The sequence below is a fragment of the Diaphorina citri genome, unplaced genomic scaffold (genome assembly GCF_000475195.1).
Source record: "Diaphorina citri unplaced genomic scaffold, Diaci psyllid genome assembly version 1.1 scaffold632, whole genome shotgun sequence".
Taxonomy (NCBI): domain Eukaryota; kingdom Metazoa; phylum Arthropoda; class Insecta; order Hemiptera; family Psyllidae; genus Diaphorina; species Diaphorina citri.
The window spans coordinates 27,108-40,756 of NW_007378065.1; the positions used below are offsets into that span (position 1 = coordinate 27,108).

Genomic DNA, 13,649 nt, shown 5'->3' on the forward strand with positions numbered 1-13,649 from the left:
TGGTTTTGGAAGGTCTAAAGATAACTTACATTTCTCAGGTAACATCAGGACTGAAGGGGACCTTTAACATTGCATGACAAATCTCATAAAATTCTAATGGTCTAAAAATGGGGAATTTTACACCGGAATAACTTGAGAACAGAAGGCCAGTCACCAAAGGAATTCACCTATAGCTTACCAGAAGAGGAAGACTACGGTCTTGTTCGGAAGATAGCTGTAGAAAATGGATTTGAATGCACTAGATTTCGGCACATTCGGATGTCTGAAGTTAAGAACCATCAGTCGTGATTACTGTCTAGACTAGTTTCCAACGTTCAGCGGTGACAGCACGTACATCAGAGTAAACCCACCTTCCCTACACTCTACTGTAATGTAAATCCCAGTTAAAAAGTAGATGAAGTAATCAAACCTTGATAGGACTTTAGCAGTTGAAAGAGATCCATCCATACCTTCCTATACTATTCTTAATACCTAGGTACAGTGGTATAGTTACCTATTACCTACTTCTAATTCGTATACGACGAGAATAATTAAAGGTAAAAACTCAGTATTACAGGGAACATATCGCGCCTGAACATTTGACTCCTCTGTTCCTAACATAATTGCCCTACGTCACATCTCACATTGTGGTGCTTCCAGTAGTTTTTCCTTACTAATGATGTAATAACTATGATACAAGCATTGCTTGCAGGAAGCATAGCGTGCGTTTCCACAACTTCAATATAAGAAGCAGCACGGAAAATTGAAGAAAATTTGCTGGGTATTATTGCTTCTCCATGGTTTTCTTGCAGTTAACACAGGGTCGAATCCAGAACAAAGATAAGTGGGACTAGCTGGGGAAAAATGCGAGGAAAAATTAAAATAAGGAAAGTAAAAAAAAAGCTCAATGGATTGAAAGATATCAAAATTATACCACTTTGTATGCTCAAATTTATTGAGCGTCAGCAGAAAGAATATCCCCAAGAAAAATCCAATAGAGGAGGAAAAGCAGTCTATTAAAAAGTAAAAATTGTGCCTACAAAACAAAAACGACCACAGAAAAAATTTGAATCGAAAAAAAAAGACATTTAACAAAGAAGAAAAGAAATAACATTACCTAGCTTCCTAGCAGTAGTTACCATAAAAAAGTAAGTGAACGTCAGAGAAGAAGGTCTTACAGGGGTAAGTTGGTGGTGAGAAACTCAAAAGACCAGAAAATTGAGCAAGAGGAGGGGGAGAGAGGAGGGGAAAAAGGAAATAAAGAAACATGCAAACATTTTGTAAGTATTCAGGGTGTTTTGTGAAGAATTAAGAAGGCTGCTAATCTCACTACGTTTATTTTTGTACATATTTTATTTTCAAATGGATGTTTCACCCCCTTCTGGACTTCGTAGATCTGTGTCATAGGATGCAAACTTGGTATTGTATCCCTCTTCGGATTTGTGAGAGGCAGTATTTGCAATCAACATTTTAGTGTTTTTTTTTCCAAGTCGGGGAATCGAATCTGGGACCTACTGAAAGAAAATACCACTTCGCCAACCATGCCCTAAATTTTAGGGGTTTCTCCTACGAATTTTTGGGTGTAGTAGGTACCCACCTACCAATTACAAATATGTATTCGAATAATGACATTTTTTATGAACGCCCAACAATATTTTATGTATGCAATGTGCAAAGCTTTAAATACATTTTATTGCTCCGAGAACCGTCAAAAACTGTAAGAGTTTCTCACACCCTGTTCTTATTTTTGCTTCCTACAAAAACTTATCAGCGTCGTTTGATCTGCAGAAAATCCTTCTCTGTTCATTAAAGTATCTAACCTGGATTGTTTCAATGCTTCCTAACTTCCTACCTGATAATAATCAGGCATAAGTGTAGTTCAACGTCATGTTATAAGGACGAGAGTTGGGTGGTGGTGGTGGTAACGTAGCCCTTTTCCTTTTTTTTGCAATTTTATTCCTTTCTTTGCTACGAAAATTGGAATCATGCGGCCCGCAGCGAACTGAGGAACTCAAATAGGAAAAAAAACTATTATTATTATAGTCAGCTCCCTTCCATTATAAAAAGCAAATTTTGGGAGATAGGGGTAGTTAGGTCATGGATACTTGGGTCAATAGGTCAACCAAGTTGGAAAACAACACTCGATGTGGTTTTGTCCATGTCTGGTTTAGAGGGAAAAAACTTATGCCTTAAACATATTAAAAGTACCCTCCATAGACAAGTTGTAACATATTGGCCTAGTAGGAGGAAGAAGAAGATGAAGAAGACCTGTATTCGATTACTGGCGTATACTTAGCCATGTAAGGACGACTGAGTAGCTACGAGTAAATTCACGGTTTACAAACCCAAGTTACCAGGGGGTCAATACTATCGAAAAAGACTCAATTCATGATTTCCTTCTTTCAGGACACAGACGTACGATATATTTGATACGGTAAATTGAACATAATTATACAAATAATAAATTACACTGACCCAGGAACAAGAATAATAATAACAATAAAAGTAAAACTTGATATGAGAAACAGCAAGAGGTTGACGGTTAAAAAAAAGTTGTGTATTTCATAGGTACTTTTAAATTATTTACCTAATTTAACAGGTAGGTATCCTGAGTAAAAAAAAGCACAAAAGATGGTGAGCGTCATAATATGAGAGATACCTTGTGAAAAAATTTAAAATAATAAATTAAACATTCTTGAGCAAAAAATAATATAAATATATGATACGAAAATTATCTCAAAAAAAAAAAAAAAAAAAAAAAAAAAAAAAAAAAAAAAACGAAATTCTGAGATATTATTAATTTCATTTATTTATTATTTATTTTATCTCAGGTGATCAGACAAAAGGTGTTTATTGACCCCATAGGTATAGGTGTTGTCTAAAATATTGACAACCAATTGGAAAGAGGAGGGCGGAAAACAGACGAGGAACAAAACTGCCAGAGAAATGTTTTCTCCGAGTAAACATGAACAAATTTAAAACAAATTCTCTTTGCATGTCATGAAAGTTAAAGTTCTTTTTTCTTTCATAAAAAAGAAAAAAATTCAATTCAATTTTAAATCAAAAATAAAACATTCTGCTTTGGGGTCAGGCGGGGGAGGGAACGTGTCGTGTTTAAACTTATGTAGAAGTTCATAGTTTTTTGCCTTCTTCAATTCATGGATAAAATTTTTCATCCTTGCATGATTCTAGAAAAAAATTCAATTCAATTTTAAATCAAAAATAAAACATTCTGCTTTGGGGTCAGGCGGGGGAGGTAACGTGTCGTGTTTAAACTTATGTAGAAGTTCATAGTTTTTTGCCTTCTTCAATTCATGGATAAAATTTTTCATCCTTGCATGATTCTAGACTCGAGAGTAAGAATTAATAATAATAATACTGATAACTGATAATAATAAAAGAAATGGAACAGAGTTAACCAGAGTGAACACAGCTTTACCGGGAACAGGTTAAGCTAAAATAAAATCAGAATATTCTATCCAAAAATTCAGGATAAGGTTTTTCTAAAAAAAATAACCAGGATTCCAAAATCTTCTACATTAACAAAGGATAAATTAAATTACTTTTATGCATAGGTAGGTACATACTTCTATTATGAAAACAATTATACTGATAACTGATAATAATAAAAAGGATTCCAAAATCTTCTACATTAACAAAGGATAAATTAAATTACTTTTATGCATAGGTAGGTACATACTTCTATTATGAAAACAATTACCTATACCTACATAATTAGTCTAATTACCACCTACATATTTCATTCATGTGTACCTACTCATGTAGCTCAGTCAAACCAACTAAAGTTCTAAACTTGATTAATTCCAAGGATAAAGTAGGTACCTACTCATAATATAATACGTATAATCCATTGTTTCTTTATTTTGTTTTCATGTAGCTCAGTCAAACCAAAAAGTTCTAAACTTGATTAATTCCAAGGATAAAGTAGGTACCTACTCATAATATAATACGTATAATCCATTGTTTCTTTATTTTGTTTTTTAAAGATGAAAAAAACGATTGAAATGTAAACGAAGTGACATTGCTAAAATTTATGACTTAATATTGAGCAAAGTGAAATAATAGAAAATATTGTAGAGATACTAACGATTCTAACAAATTTTTAAAAATGACAGTAATAATTTGAAAGTGGACTAATTGACCTACAAATACATCATGGAGTTGGATGTGAAGAAAAACACATTGGACAGGAGTAGAAGTTTCAACAATGATACCAGATTTCCATTGGCTCTCATGAGATCGAAAACATCTAAAAGTTACTCAACGAAGAAAGCAATGTTCAATCAACTGAACGATGAGAAACCGACCATGGTGGACAATATGAGAACAGACAGTTTAGAAGAGACAATATCAGATGAGCTCAGCTATAAAGTTTGCAAGGAAAGTATAAGAGCATCTCTGTTGGAGGCTATGAAGATGAGTAGTGGCGATGTGAATGTACTCTATGCCATTGAGAATAGTCTGTATGAACCTGATGAAATGGCCACCCTGTTTAGCAAAGCCTCTCAAGCTGAGAAGACAACGGCGTTGCTATGGTGTGTGTTTGTCAAGAGAGAAGACCTGCTGGACGCTTTGCACCAACTGGGTGCAGATCTTTCTAATGACAAGTATGGGGCGTTACATTTAGCCGCTTTCAATGGAAGTATTAAAGGTTGCTCGTGGCTCATGCTACACGGGCATGACATTAACTTCACCAAAGACTCTTACACACCACTACACTTTGCAGTTCTAGGTAACTATGTAGATTGTGCAAAGTTTCTAATCAAGAACAAAGCTCATATTCACGAGACGATAGTTCACTCTGCAGTGAGTACCAATGCAGTCGATTGTGTCCAGTTACTTCTATCCCTACAAATCAACCCTAATGTTCTCAATAACAAGGGTGTGTCACCTCTGCACATAGCTGCAGATAGGGGTTTGATATCATGTCTAAAAGCGATATTGGACAGTGGTATGGCTGATGTTGATATCAAAACCAAAGAGAGGAGAGTGACAGCATTACACCTGGCTGCTGAAAATGGCTATGTGGAATGTTTGAGAATCTTATTAGAAAACCATGCGAACTGCAACGAAAGAAATCACAAGGAACAGATTCCGTTACATCTGGCAGCCAAGTGCCAGTCAGTAGAATGTATGGAGATGCTTCTGAGGAAAGGATCTCAAGTCAACGCTTCAGACTGTGATAACAGGACCCCGCTTCATGCCTCACTTAGTAAGAACATTCTGTCAGTACATCCCTTGGAAATTCTTCTCAAGTGGGGAGCTAATGTGAACGCTAGGGATATATTTGGTTACTCTCCCATTCACATAGCTGCGTTAAGTGAACTATCTCAATGTGTCGATTGCCTTATAATGCATGGAGCTGATATTAGTTCCAAAACGCCTAGTGGTTCATCAGCTCTAAGTATAATCATGAGAAACACACCATCATCAATCAGTAGTGTGAGGAAGAAGTTGGATTCATCAATCAGCTTGCAAGATCCTGAAGCTTCTACCAAAGACATTGAGCTCAAATTGAACTTCAAATATATTCTACAAAACGGACCGGATGGGGAAATAGGTATGTTGAAAATATTCCAAAACGATGGTCAAAAAGAAATTCTGGAGCACCCGCTGTGTGAGGCTTTTCTGTACGTGAAATGGGAGAAAATGAAAAAATTCTACCTATTCCGATTGGTGCTGAGTTCCATATTTGTCCTCGTGTTGTCTGTCTATGTTCTAACGACACTCGCACAAGACTGTTATAACGCTTCCAAAAATATTACCTTGTTTACACCGACCTTTTGCACAAAAAACAGCGAAATAGGACATTTCTTACTTCGTAATCCTGATTTTATGGAGACCGTTTGGTACGTGCTTGCACTACTGGCAACTATAGAACTTATTCGTAAGATATTTGGTCTAGTGGAGTATGCCTCGTTCAGAGAATATTGTTCTCATGTGACAAATCTATTTGAGTGGTATATGATCATTAGTGTGTTCCTTATTTCTTGTGTTTATACTAAAAGGACATATATTTGGCAAAACCATGTAGGGGCGGTGGCTGTATTGTTGGGCTGGAGTAATCTAATGGGGATGATAGGCCAGTTACCCTCTGTAGGTACGTATGTGGCTATGTTTAGTAGAGTACAGCTTGAATTTCTCAAGTTATTTCAAGCGTATATTTGTTTACTTGTAGGATTTACGCTAACTTTTTGTATTGTTTTTCCATCTGAAGATAGATTTCAAAATCCAATCATAGGTTTTATCAATATTCTTGTAATGATGACAGGAGAGTTAAATGTAAATGAAGTTCTTCTAGGCACAGAGGCTAAACCTCCAGTCCTGCTGAAAGGTACCGCACACATTGTATTTACCATATTTATGTTATTTGTTACCGTAGTCTTAATGAATCTCCTAGTTGGTATTGCAGTTCAAGATATCCAAGGTTTACACAAAACGGCAGGATTAGACAAACTCGTACGTCAAACTGAACTGATTCATTCCTTAGAATTAGCTTTGTTTCAAGGATATTTACCAAATAGAATAGTTAGTATGTTGAAGTCTCAAGCATTGCTTACTCCGTCTTCATACACTGTGGCATTAAATGTTAAACCTTTGAATCCAAGGGAAACCAGATTACCGAAGGAAGTGATGTTAAACGCTTTAGATATAGCTCGGCAAAGACGAATAGATCCACATTTCATCTGGGCGTCAGAGGAAATCTTCGATCTGGAATAAAAATAATTTAGCTCACCTCAGGCTCAGAGTGAGATTGGAGATTGTGTGATATATCATCTACCCATTACTAATAATGATCGTATGATATACATCTTTTGTCGAGCGGGAGCGATACTACTACGGGTCGGAATAGTTACCTATCTAAAAAAATGTGTATACTTGCTCGTACTGTATGTAGTTTGCTCGAAGAAAAATGCTAGTGGAAAGAACATTTTTTTTCCAATTTGCTTAAGCCATAATAATAATGAGATTGGAGTTAGGCTTCGACTTGGGGAGCTCTGATATGTATATCTTATGATCCTCATCAGGAAGTGCATGTTCTTTTCTCTGACCTTTCAAACCTTTTACACCACTCATAAAAGTTATACTATTATTTACTTAACCCTTCACAGAACTGTGTGTTTCAACGATTGAGTGCTGTAAACGTATCTCACTGGAAAGAATTGGTTTAATCTCTTCTGTTCATGAGTGTAATGTTGTTTGGCTATTGAAATTACCCTAAATTATGTCCTTAACGAGGTACTTTTATTTTATTTCATCCCTCACCCATCTCATTTATTCAAATTCTCATTTAAACCATCTTGGGTAAAATACCCTTCACAGAACTGTGTGTTTCAACGATTGAGTGCTGTAAACGTATCTCACTGGAAAGAATTGGTTTACCTCTTCTGTTAATGAGTGTAATGTTGTTTGGCTATTGAAATTACCCTAAATTATGCATCACTCTCCTATGTCCTTAACGAGGTACTTTTATTTTATTTCATCCCTCACCCATCTCATTTATTCAAATTCTCATTTAAACCATCTTGGGTAAAATTAATGTTAGAGGATCTAAAGGCCTAAAATAATTAATGTTTTTAACTTCTGTAAAACTTTAATATTTATGAAAATTGAAGAAACTTACCTTGATTTTTATTTTCCGTCATTAGACTGAATGGCTGGATTTTCATAATAGACAAAGCCAGGAATGGCCTCAGTGAGTGCCCTTAGGAGACCTAAGTGCTTCATTATATCATTCACCCTATGAACGCCACTCTAGACGAATGGCGTTAAGCATGATGGTTGCTTGTCACAAATGTCGCCCCACCGCGCTAACCACTAGGTATCTGTTGTAAATCTCTGTGGAAAATTTAGTAAAAAAAAGAGGACTAGATACAGAAGAGAAAGAAATTACAGAGTTTAAACAATGTTGTATAATAGTTACTTAATGTTTATTATTAAAATGTGAACGAATCAACAATTTTGTATTCTATAAAAATATAGTAAAATTATTAAATAAATCTCTTTTTTTTTTTCAACAAAACAAGTTCATTGAAAGAACAAAGATTTGTAAAGATCTAGAATAATTATTTATTATCTACCTTTTGTGAAGTTCTTACGAAAATTATTTATAGATGCAGATATTTTTATACCCGTCATCTGAGAAAGATCACTTCAACAAAGTGATGATCTTTTCAAACCTTAGTTCTTTATAAATAATATACTAGATTTTTTTTTTATATATAAATGATAAATGTAAGGCACTCTATTTCTTTAACCAAAGGCACATTGCATTACTTGCAACAGAAAGAAAAACCCAACAAACATGTTTTCGTACGTTTTAAAACAATTAATAAGCGTCATGAAAATTTCAAACTACAATTTTTATAGATATATTATCACATCTGAGGGTACTCTCCACTAAGGAATACCAAAAATACTTCTAAAATAAAATGGGAAAACTAGACGGGGCTTGAACCCGCAATCTCTGGGTCACATTTCAATCACTTTGATTCTCGATAATAGGCATGGCATTGGCAATTTTGTATTATTATCTAATATTTTTAGGAACGAACAGAAATTTCTTAACTACATATTTATTATTCCTTTTTTCATCTTTCACCTTTCCTTTTATTTCTCTTTTCTCCTGACCACTTTATTGTATCTATTTTCTCTTGTTCCTCCTGACATTTAAACTACTTTCACTAAACAGAATAACAAATAGATAGCCTTTACTTGGCCGTATGTAGCGCTTGTAAACTTTAGACATTATTTTATGGAAAACAAGGCGAAAACATGTATTGTATCCTCACTTTTATTTGTGACCAAGTTAAACAAATATGTGTTGTTTATATTATCTGTAGATATATTCTTGTTCATACTATAATTTGATACTTATGGTCAGATCATTTAATTCCTTTTGTTGTATCTAATAAGTTAATGTTTCTCTATACCCATATGTTTCATGATATTGTTTAGAGTATTTTGTTGCTCATTCAGGACATCGTGAAGTGAATGAAGTTCTTGTAAAAGTAATTTATACTCATCCGATGTGTTTTTAAAGCCTGACGCCCAGATGAAATGTGGATCTATTCGTCTTTGCCGAGCTATATCTAAAGCGTTTAACATCACTTCCTTCGGTAATCTGGTTTCCCTTGGATTCAAATGAAATGTGGATCTATTCGTCTTTGCCGAGCTATATCTAAAGCGTTTAACATCACTTCCTTCGGTAATCTGGTTTCCCTTGGATTCAGTATTTTTGTATTAAGTAAACAAATAAAGCTAAAGGAACTTGAAAAGTTATCATTCTTAACTGGAATGTATCATTCAAAACCTGGTTCAAAATCTAATGACTGATGATATTTTATTATTATTCATACTGTGCATAGTGTGCATATTATATGTAAATTGTAAACCAATATATGTAATAATAATTAGACTCACCAGCCCTCAAGCCATAATAAAATTCGAGATAAACAAATAACTGACTAGCCCTCGACTAGAACTATGATCAGTACCTAACTTGTGGAAAATTTTCTTTGAAAATAGTGTGCATAACATATCATTTTGGTTCTTAGAAAAGGCAATTTTGAATGGAACTGAAAATTATCAAGTGTAAGAACATGCTCTTCACAGTGGTAGGTACACAAATTAAATTAAAATTGTAGTTTAGAGTCCAAAATCCCAGACTAAGGTACCATTAGGACAGACTACAGCTGTTGGATAGAATACCTTGATCTCTAGTCGTAGGTGATGCTTCTTGCATTGATAATTGGAGAGCTCGTGCCAAAGCTTCATCTTCAGCCTGTAAAGAACAGAACAAGCATAAATAGAGGAGTTGGATAAGCACAGAGAGAAAAAAAAAAAAAAAAACACAAAAAAAAACAATTTTATTATCTTAGGTCCATGGCAGTGGGCCTGGGTAAGTTCTGGGCCTCAGCACATGGTTATTATTACATTTCAAAGTTTTTTAAAATGGAGTTTTTTTTTTTTTTTTTTTTTTGTAGAATAGGAACATGACCTGATTTTCACATTTGTTTTTTCTACACTCACCATGTTTCCCTGTATTGCTGATGTGTTGAATCTTCTTGTTCCTTGGTTTTGTTGCTGTTTTAGTCTGGCCTGAGCACTTTCCCTGTAAAATAATAATAATGTAGGTAACTTCTCTGATACAGGGGATTTGAGGTCACAAAAGGGATTTACTGCAAGCAAACTACACCACAGGTAGAAAAATAATAATAAAAATAAATAAATTACTTTAATTTTTTGAACCCTTTATTTCACTAGTCAAGTATTTATTCAATCAGCCTTCAGGTAGTAGGGTGATTGCTTTGAGCTAACATTTGGTTTTTGGCCCTTTAGCATGGGAATTTTCAGGCTGGTATCCTCCCTGTTTAAATTCCCCCAGCCAGACTAAGCTGGTCTAGGTACTCCTTGTTTAACATCCTCCAGCCAGTGCCAGACTATGTAGGTATAGGTAATCAATTGTGGGAGTAAATTTAATAGGAGTCTTGTCACTAAATATGAACTTACAAAGCTTTGTTCCTTGCAGCATTCTTTTGACCTTCACATTTATGATCATTTGGATGCCGATGTTTAAGACAAAAATTCATTGCACATTGGTAACATTTAACAGGAATGAGTTCTTTTCCTTTGCAATTCTTCACTGAACATTTGTTTGTAAAAATCTGGGAAGAAAAAAGGTAAATTTAATCAATGACCCAACTATGACAAACCTGTTTTACTGCCCATACTTTTTTTTTTTTTTTTGAAAGGCACAGTAGGTACATCCAATCTACAACTTTCAAGTATTTTCTAGAAAAAAAAAAAGAATAATGCTTACCAAGGGATCATGAATTCAACTTCAACATAAGGCTAAACATTAGGGGGGGTCTCTATATGATTAAACACTACATACCTTCCTCCTTTCCTGAGCTGTATCACTGTCACAATTATTATCAATATGCAATCCTACAGCAAAATCTGGTAACTCTCCCCTCTTGGTGGGAACTGGTTGATTACACAATGGACAAACAGGGACTTGGATGTCCTTGCGAGCTGCTGATTTACATTGATGTCCAACATAGCTCATGTGGTCAGAGCAGAACATTTCCAGACAAGCATCACACTTGACTGGCAAAAAATCCAACTTCTTGCATGTCTCAATGGAACAATGTTTGCCCAAATGAGGAAACTCCATGATTGCTCAGTATGAAATTATTGGTATTCTCCTAAAAAAAAAAAAAAAAAAAAAAAAAATTAAGAAGGAGCTGGGTTACATTCTGATGCAACTTTACACATCAGACTTATACTTATCCCTGTTACAATGAATTGTGCAATGTTTGCAAGGTATGTCTACTATAATTTTTTCAAATCTAATTGTACTACCAAGAAACATTCCTGTTGCTATTTAAAACCTGAGAACAGAGAATTTTTGGTGATTTCATTCACTTTGCTGGAGTTTATACTCCCTGAGAGTGAATATCTTCTCGTGTAAATACTTAAAGACAGTTTTCCGTATGAATTGGAAAAAAGTTTAATGAACAGCCAAGTACCATCAAGCTTGTTCTACTCTTGTCACTGTGAAACTGTTGATATTTTCTTGTTCAACTTTTCTTCATACTTACCTATTTGAAAGCCAAGTTCTCTCGTAGATCCACAAATCAGCAAAAGCACTATTTGAACAATCTATTATTAAATCTGATGTAATGTCAAGAGTTTTCTGATTTTCATGTATCCTTTTATTTAATTTTAAATTTATTAAAGGTTAGTTAGTAATTATTAAAGAATAATTCTTTGTCTTTGTCACCAAGCAAAAATGTATTTCACCAAACAATAAGATTAATGGAATTGAATTTCTCTCAAACTGACTTGAACTGAGGATGGATATGGATTACTGCTATTTTATAAACTTAACTTATTGAACTGGTATACTGGTAAGCTAGAAGTCCTTGTCCTTGATCTAGAAAAATTGGTTGGTGATTCAGCAGATTCAGTACTTTTCTGATGAAAGATGAATAAGCTATATAAGTTGAGATTGTGACTTGTGAGAAAAGTGATAAGTTGAATCACTGGTTGAATTGAATGAGTTGAATCCCCTTTCCAAACAAAAAACAAATTTGTGATTGTGACGTATTATTAGAGAAGTTTATTCACAGTTGTTGTGACGTCAACAATTAACAAAATGGAAGACTTCAAGAGCGCGAAATTTTTGAATTTTTTCAAATATTTTTCATAACGTACTTCTACAGGTACGTATGTATTTTATGTATTTTTAATGATTTATGGCCGAGACTACAGTCCGTTAGCGGTTAGAACGTAAAGAACTTTTAAATTTAAAATTTTAAACGTGTTTTTGATCCCGACTATTAAAAGGTTTTTACACACTCTTGTTTAGAAATTCGTCATTACGTCATTAACCAACAGAGGTAGCACGTTGACTGCACCAGTTTCCAAAGTCCAAAGGGCCGAATACCGAGATAGGTAAGTACATTATTTTGAAAATAACCAACAGAGGTAGCACGTTGACTGCACCAGTTTCCAAAGTCCAAAGGGCCGAATACCGAGATAGGTAAGTACATTATTTTGAAAAAGTTCCCGTTTCTGAGAATATGGGCTTTCAGCTCAAGTCGAAGTCGTTCAATCAACGGTTAAGGGCACGGTTAGCCCAGTAGTAATGGACTTGATCGCCATGCAGAAGATCCCGGGTTCGAATCCCACTATAGAAAAAAAAAATACGAAGGTTGCCCTGCCCGGCTGTTTAAATAGGTACATATTCCAATACGAAATCCCGTAAATAATCAATTATTATTGAGTTTCAAATAGGTTATGCTATGTCAATTGTAGGTACATAATTTTGGAGCTTGTGACCCATTGCCCACAGACCAACACAATCATGAAAATTTCTAGGATTTTTTGTTTTTTAATTCTAAATTCTGACTGTACTTGCCTATGTGAACTTAACATATGAAAATGCTGGTTACCTTCAGATATTGGATCTTCAATTTCTTTCTCCTCTGATTCATCATTAATTTGAGTGATAAGTTGCCTGTCATGGGATATGTCCCTGATATCTTTGTCTGAGTTATCAGGGGCTTCACCTGTCATTTTCATTTTCTTGAATGGACAGCTCATATTTAGTGATCTAGAAAGTGAGAAATTACTTCTTTTAATGAACACAGTATTGTGATAAAATAAATAAATGCATTCACTCACTGATTTACTGCTAGGTAGTCAGGTTATTATTTTTACATAGGTAGAGGTACTTACTTTTTTTTATTTAGGATCTCTGTTCGTGTGAAGGTACATATGGGTCAAATGTTCGAACTAACTTTTGAGTCACTTTTCCTGGGCCTAATGACTTGAAACTGAGTAATCTTGGTATCATTAATGTACTTTTGAACTTTAAAATTTGCTGAAACTTGAAACTTAAAAAAATAAAATCGAATTCAAATATTTGAATTTCGCGGTTTGTAAACCACAGCCCAAACACAGCCTCCAAAAAATTTGAAATTGCATAACTTGGAAAATTTCGGGCGTTTTATACATATTCATTTTTACAGCACTTTTTAATTGCACATTGCATAAACAACAATAACTATCAGGCGTTTTTACAATATTTGAAATTAAATACATAATAAAGTGCCGGAACTCTCAAAATATGCGACCTT

At 34.5% G+C, this 13,649-nt stretch overlaps 2 protein-coding genes and 1 long non-coding RNA gene across 3 annotated transcripts; 1 reads left to right on the forward strand and 2 right to left on the reverse strand.

Annotated features, from left to right (window-relative positions):
- The first annotated feature begins 3,230 nt into the window (after positions 1 to 3,230).
- LOC103510675 (transient receptor potential channel pyrexia) lies at positions 3,231 to 6,720 on the forward strand. The gene is made up of 2 exons (XM_026824678.1): positions 3,231 to 3,554; positions 3,987 to 6,720. The coding sequence occupies exon 2, from the start codon at positions 4,156 to 4,158 to the stop codon at positions 6,718 to 6,720; it is 2,565 nt and encodes an 854-aa protein (XP_026680479.1). The 5' UTR covers positions 3,231 to 3,554; positions 3,987 to 4,155.
- Positions 6,721 to 9,527: 2,807 nt separating this feature from the next.
- On the reverse strand, positions 9,528 to 12,081 carry LOC103510672 (AN1-type zinc finger protein 2A-like). The gene is made up of 5 exons (XM_008475356.3): positions 11,607 to 12,081; positions 10,898 to 11,210; positions 10,513 to 10,667; positions 10,033 to 10,114; positions 9,528 to 9,784 (listed from the first exon to the last, which is right to left on the reverse strand). Exons 2-5 carry the CDS (start codon positions 11,177 to 11,179, stop codon positions 9,680 to 9,682), a joined length of 624 nt encoding a protein of 207 aa, XP_008473578.1. The 5' UTR covers positions 11,180 to 11,210; positions 11,607 to 12,081; the 3' UTR covers positions 9,528 to 9,679.
- A 902-nt stretch (positions 12,082 to 12,983) lies between these two features.
- LOC108252582 lies at positions 12,984 to 13,411 on the reverse strand. The gene is made up of 2 exons (XR_001809542.2): positions 13,249 to 13,411; positions 12,984 to 13,123 (listed from the first exon to the last, which is right to left on the reverse strand). It is a non-coding gene; the product is annotated as an uncharacterized LOC108252582 (long non-coding RNA).
- Positions 13,412 to 13,649: the final 238 nt, after the last annotated feature.

Coding starts and splice junctions, on each gene's coding strand:
- LOC103510675 (XM_026824678.1), top strand. CDS start 4,156: ATGGAGTTGGATGTGAAGAAAAACACATTGGACAGGAGTAGAAGTTTC.
- LOC103510672 (XM_008475356.3), bottom strand. CDS start 11,179: ATGGAGTTTCCTCATTTGGGCAAACATTGTTCCATTGAGACATGCAAG. Junction 10,668..10,897: donor CAGCTCAGGAAAGGAGGAAG/GTATGTAGTGTT, acceptor TTTTCTTCCCAG/ATTTTTACAAACAAATGTTC. Junction 10,115..10,512: donor GCTGCAAGGAACAAAGCTTT/GTAAGTTCATAT, acceptor ATTATTTTACAG/GGAAAGTGCTCAGGCCAGAC.